The 6,000-nt window shown below is 36.4% G+C and overlaps 1 protein-coding gene across 4 annotated transcripts in view; it reads right to left on the bottom strand.

Annotated features, from left to right (window-relative positions):
* The window catches only part of LOC138176001 (pre-mRNA-splicing factor 18), a 66,897-nt gene that overhangs the window by 17,404 nt on the left and 43,493 nt on the right, over nt 1-6,000 (bottom strand). For all 4 annotated transcript variants that reach the window (XM_069106678.1, XM_069106680.1, XM_069106679.1 and 1 more), the window contains 3 exons: nt 5,609-5,677; nt 2,412-2,552; nt 2,204-2,275 (listed from right to left, as the gene is read on the bottom strand). In XM_069106678.1, the coding sequence (XP_068962779.1) occupies nt 2,204-2,275; nt 2,412-2,552; nt 5,609-5,677 (282 nt within the window). The remainder of the gene's footprint in view (nt 1-2,203; nt 2,276-2,411; nt 2,553-5,608; nt 5,678-6,000) is intronic.

The raw sequence follows: 6,000 nt of genomic DNA, 5'->3' as shown, positions 1-6,000 counted from the left end.
TTCTTGGAGGTAAGTAGGCTTTTCTAAAACAGTTCCAGCCATCGGTGGAGGAAAAAACACAAACCAGAAAGCAGAGAAGCAAATCTTAAATATCTGACCTTGCCAGTTTTAGAAAAGCTTATCTGACTAAACCTCAAAAGAATCTTAATAATTACATGTGAGAGGCCATGTAGCATGAAAGACAGGGAGTCAGGCTTGCAGTCAAGAAGACCTAGGTCAAAATGACCCGAGGAAAGTCGCCTGGCCGCTCTGCTGCAAAGCAACCACCAATTCATGTCGCCAGAGGGCGATTCCTTCTATCAATGAAGACACAGGTCCAAATTCAAAAGCTCAAAATCTGCTAGATTTAAAATGCAGAGAATAAAACGAAAAAGTACTGAAGAAAAGACTGATAAATACAGCAATTACTACATTGCTAAATTTAATATGAGTACTATATAAACACACAATGTGTTCATGTTATATATAAAAATTAAGCATACGTTTATTATATTTATGCATATAAACTATATATAACAAAAGTTGTTTTTTATACAAACTTGTTTCTTGCTTTTGTTTCTTAGTGATTGTTAAATTCACAATAAAAAAGAAATTTTTTTTATTTTCCAAATATATACAAATCAATTGCTACAAATAGGGTAAAACTCAAGAGTTCTTTTTACAGAAAATTATTTTGCCAGAATAAACAGTTAAACTTGCTCCAGGCCTACAGGTTTTCTGAGGTTTAAAAAAGGGTATGGATGCTTCTTACATAACTCAGCATTTTATCATAGGGACTCATATGTATAATTTCAATAATATAGGTCGACTGATGAAAATTTCAATACTTATGTTTCAGCAGATTACAAAACAAACTAGTTTAAATGTTCAAATTACGTTCTCTTTGTTTTTATGAAGTAAATAAATACAAAGTTAACCAAATAATCTGAGATCAGATTCTGGGTATTTAATATTGGGAGAAGGCTGCAAGATGAAGGGCCACACATTTTCCATTAAGTAATTAAAAATAATATGCCTTAGAAAAGGCATGCATCGTTTATGTTAGTAAATAATCCTAAGTCTTCATATATGTTCATGTGAATTAACAGATCCATAAATCCTATCTCAGGGGCCCTAGAATATCAAAGTCCTCTCCCAAACCCCAAATCTGTTGGGGTCTTGGAAAAAGGCAGGTCAATGAGTAGGGGGACAAGAGATGGTCTTACACATAGTAAGAGTGTTTAATAAATGTTTACTGAATTGAGAAAAGAAGTGCTCTGGTCTATGGGGCTACAGTGTGGGAAATTGTGGTTCTGGAATCCTCAGATGGAATCTGAAAATTATTTCACATAGAAACAATGCTATAAATAATGATTAGGTACTGTAGTACAATTATACTAGTAATTCAACATTAAGTAGGTATTTGTAGACTGGCCTGGAAATAACTAACATTTATAGCATTGCTGCTATGTGAAAAATGTTCCCAATTTTCAAATTACTAGCTTAAAAACAAACTTTCAAAATGTAACCTTTTTGTTTACTGTATGTCTATATACTGACTCAAAAATCCTCAGCAAAGCTGCTGTTTTTTTTTTTTTCCAAAGGAAGAGCCCCACAGTTAAGATCTCAAAGCCTTAGTTCATATCCAGCACTATTAATTTCCCCCCATATTTAAATTAGATATCAATCCAATTCAACAAACACTTATTTAGCACCTACTACATGAAAGGCACTGCACTGGGTTCTGGGGAAAGATAAAACTGCCCCTGCCTTCCAAAATCTTCCCTTTTGAGGATGAAGGTGTGGGACATGCACACACACACACACACACACACACACACACACACACACACACAAAGAGTACAAGGAACAATTTAAGCAGAAAAAAATCACTAACAGTTGAGATGCACCTCTGGCATCTGAGTTGAGACCTGGAGTGTGGCATGCTCAGCATGCAGGATGACTTGTGCAGGTGCACACAAGTGGGAGGTGATGTTCCCAAGTCTGGGCAAGGGCCAGCAGGGATAGTGAGGCCAAAAGATCATTGTGAGCAGCAAAGGGGGAGAGCCAACTTTTAAGTGTGACCAGCTGATTCTCATATCCATACCAATATCTCATAAAGATCCCCCCAAACCTAAATTATATGAATGCTATAAAGGACCTAATATAGACATGCTGCTAATCACAATTTCAAGCCCCAGCATGTGGTATCCTTGTTTCATACCTTCACATATTCTCTCTGCAACATGAATTTAATGATGTCTGTTATTGATTCTTTAATGTCGGCAGGAAGAGTCTGAAAAGAAAAAAATAAGCTAATTAATTTGGGAATCCATTCAGTGTCCTAAAAAAGAACATCTATTCTGAAAAGGGAAAACCTGAGTTCTACTAAACATCAGCAAAAAGAAGCACTGTTAAAAGATGTCCCTTACCCTTTTTCGCAGTTTTCTGAAAAGTGGTCTCAAATATGATTCCGTCTGTTTTTGAGTGGCACTGTTCAGTTTACCCTGCACACTGCGTTTTACATAATCTTCTCTAGCATTGAGTTCTTTAGCCCAAACTCCAAGAAGAAACTGTAAAGAGAATGGGTAGATTTATACCACATTGCCACCTACTGGTCAAAGCTGTGAAACACACACAAGGTGCAAGAAATTAAGAGCACTAATTTTTATTAACTATATTTTATTAAGATTTTTAGTACCCACTCAGCTACTTACAAGGCCACCATGATGAAGTATGCTTCGATGGCCTGTGCTGTCATCAGTGTGGGTATTCTCTCCACTGACAAAGACTGCAACTCTCCTATGCCTTCAGAGAAGCCATCTAGGAGAGCCAACAACATGCTACAAGGCTAGGCTCTTGTCCCAGACACTAGCACTGTGACCACTGACAAGATGCAACATCAGAGGTCAGTCAATCAATAAGCACTAATTAAGTGTTTATTATGTACCATGCATTGTGCTAATGCCAAGGACACAAAGAAAAGCAAACACTGTTCCTGCCTTCAAGGAGCTCTAAATCTAATGGAGAAAACAACATGCAAACAGCTACTATGTGCAAGCCAGATGTATATAGGATAAACTAAAGGTCATCTCGGAGTGAATGTATTAGCTCTGAAGGGGACAAGAAAGGCTTCTTGCACATGGTAAGATTTTAGGTAAGACCTGAAGGAAGCCTGGGAAAGTAAGAAAGGAGGTGGTGGTGGGGAGGAAGAAAATTTCATGCATGGTGAGCAGCCAGAAAAAATGTGCTGAGAGATAAAGTATCTCATTCCAGGAAGATCAAGAATCCCAGTATCACTTGATCATAGAGTAAATGGAAGGGAGTAACTTATAAGAAGGCTGGAATGGTAGGAAGGGACTATGTTATATGAAGGGCTTTAAAAGTCAAGGAGGATTATGGGTAGGGAGTGAGGAAAGTGAGGCCTGACATGGCCATACCTACACTTCAGGAAGTGTACTTTGAAAGCTGAGTGGAGGATGGAGTCCAGTGGGGAGAGATAGGAGAAAGAGAGACCCACCAGAAGACTACTGTCTAGGTATGAGGCCATGGGACTAACAATAAAAATAATCCTTTGGGTTTTGTATTACAAGTGAGGCTCAAATGAGATAGTGTAGGTAGTGTATGAAATAACTGTTAGCTAGGGGAAGATAATCTTCAAGGGCTGTGATGGCCAAAAATATTCATCAAAATGAAAACAACCTGGTGATAAGACTCTCTAAATTTAACCAAGTTAGTTCTCCAACAATTAACATCCAATCCTTTCTTAGATTAGTACTCAAAGCTCCTCTAAGTGGGCTAAGAGCCCACTGTTACTTCCATGCCATAAAAAAAAAATCAAATAATTTTATTGCAGGATCATCAAATACCGTATTTCTCAAATACCTTGTTCTTTTTTTCCCCTTATGCTACTCAACAAACTTATAAACTTCTTAAAATTGTATTTCTTTGCTCCTTAAAAAATGAATTTTATGTATCTACCACACTTCTACCACAAAGTTATAGATTTACAAAGTGTCTTCCACAGTATCATGATCATGACTGATGTTCAATTAATGTGATCATTTAATGCTTATGACAGCAAGGGCATTTGAGCATTAGACAACTAGTGAAATAAAGGTGCTACCCTATGTCACCCAAAGAAAAAGGGCAAAAAGAGAAAGTGATCATACAATTATAACCTTTCTTCTCCATCCCTTTCCCCAACATTTCCAACTAAGCCCTCTCAGCAACTCAGCACCAACTACATAGAAAAAGTTCATGTAGGGGTACACTCAGAAGGCTAGGTTAGAGCAAAAGTGACCAAATGAAACAGATATTATTGATTTTTGACAAATATATACACATGCTCTATCTTCAGTTGCATTTAAAATAATGTTAAGATACTGCATTTAAATCCTAACAAAAGAGTATTTTTAGGATTCAAACATAATAGCATCCAAATTCCTTGGAAAGGCTAAAGATAAAACTGGTAAGGAAATAAAGGAATAAATGGAGACTATCAGGAAACATTCAGCTAATAGGATAGTTCCCTCCAAAGGGATCAGCAAAGACAAGCTGGGAAGATTTACTGATAATGTCTGTATGTGTTTACTGATAATACATATGCACCTTTGTGGGTGTGGGTGTGTTACATATATCCCTTTACTACCCTATCTTCCTGCCTCCGCCCACCTTAGCATTTCCTTCATATAATCACCTTTCTTCCACATGATTCCAAGCCTAGCCACATAGTAGGTGCTTAATAAATGTTTAAGGGGCAGATAGGTGGTACAGTGGCTGGAGTACTGAGCCTGGAGTCAGGAAGACCTGAGTTCAAATATGACCTCAGATACTTAGTTGTGTGACCCTGGGTAAGTCATGTAATCCCTATTTGCTTCAGTTCCTCATCTGTAAAATGGAGACACACTGGAGAAGGAAATGGCAAACCACTCCATTATCTTTGCCAAGAAAACCACAAAGACTTTGTTCGTGGGGTCATGTGACACCATGTGTCAGCAGACAACTGAATGACTAAACAACAACAAGAAAATAAATGTTTACTGAATTGAATTCTCAGTCAAAATTTTTTTCTCCTATATTCTTTCCAATTTAAGGAGAAAAAGAGAATCCTTCTACAATTAAGAAAATATTTAAAAACTCGGGGGAAAAAAAGCTATGTATACTGCTGGATAAAAATAGTTTTCTGCATCCTTGTTTTCTTGCTCATACTGTTGATTTTTTATTTTATACGTTTCTACCTTAATGCACCCATCTTTGAATAGAATTTTATGAAAGCAGAGAGCACATGTTTTCTTTGATTAAGCTTTCTATTCAAGTACCTCCTTGCATTATACATATAACATTCAACAGCTATATGTCCTAGGCACAAGTCACTTAAGCTCTCTCAACATCAGTTTCCCTCATCTATAAAAGGGAAGTAATAATAGTATCTACCAAACAAGGTTGACTTGAAAATAAAGATAATTAATCACTTTGTAAACCTGAAATCACTATATTAAAGTCAGCTATTATTTTTATAGATGACTGTTTTCCTCCCAAATCTTAAAAATCTGACAATCTGAAAACATAAGGAGAGTCCTCAGTGCCAAGTGTTATCAGTCAGCCCGTTAAGAAGAAAAGATATTACCTTAAGAAATTTGGTTATGATGTCCATGTCTTTATGATCATCCCCCTTTCCTAAGGACTCTCCCAAAGCCTAAGGGAAGAAAACAAAAAGCGCTCCTAACTCTTAGTAGAGAGCAAAAGGCAAAATGCAGACTATATGTATATAATATATATGTATATATATATATATATATCCTAAAATATGAAAAAAACATGAAGTTCACTTTACATCCCTAAGTCTGTTCAATATTGCTTCAGTTTTCAAATCTGACAGAATTTTAAAATAAGTAGAAAAGACTTTTCTCCTAAAAATTTTTAAAACAACATATGCTTAGAATACACACATACATACAAAGCTGGCTTTTAGACACACATCATTTCAAATTTTAATGTCATATATAGTTTCACAAGAAA

The sequence above is a fragment of the Petaurus breviceps genome, unplaced genomic scaffold (assembly GCF_028583685.1).
Source record: "Petaurus breviceps papuanus isolate PSGF00001 unplaced genomic scaffold, PetGlider_PUasm1.0 80, whole genome shotgun sequence".
Taxonomy (NCBI): Eukaryota; Metazoa; Chordata; class Mammalia; order Diprotodontia; family Petauridae; genus Petaurus; species Petaurus breviceps.
Note: the sequence above shows the minus strand (reverse complement) of the source record. Positions and strands in the feature narration are given on the sequence as shown.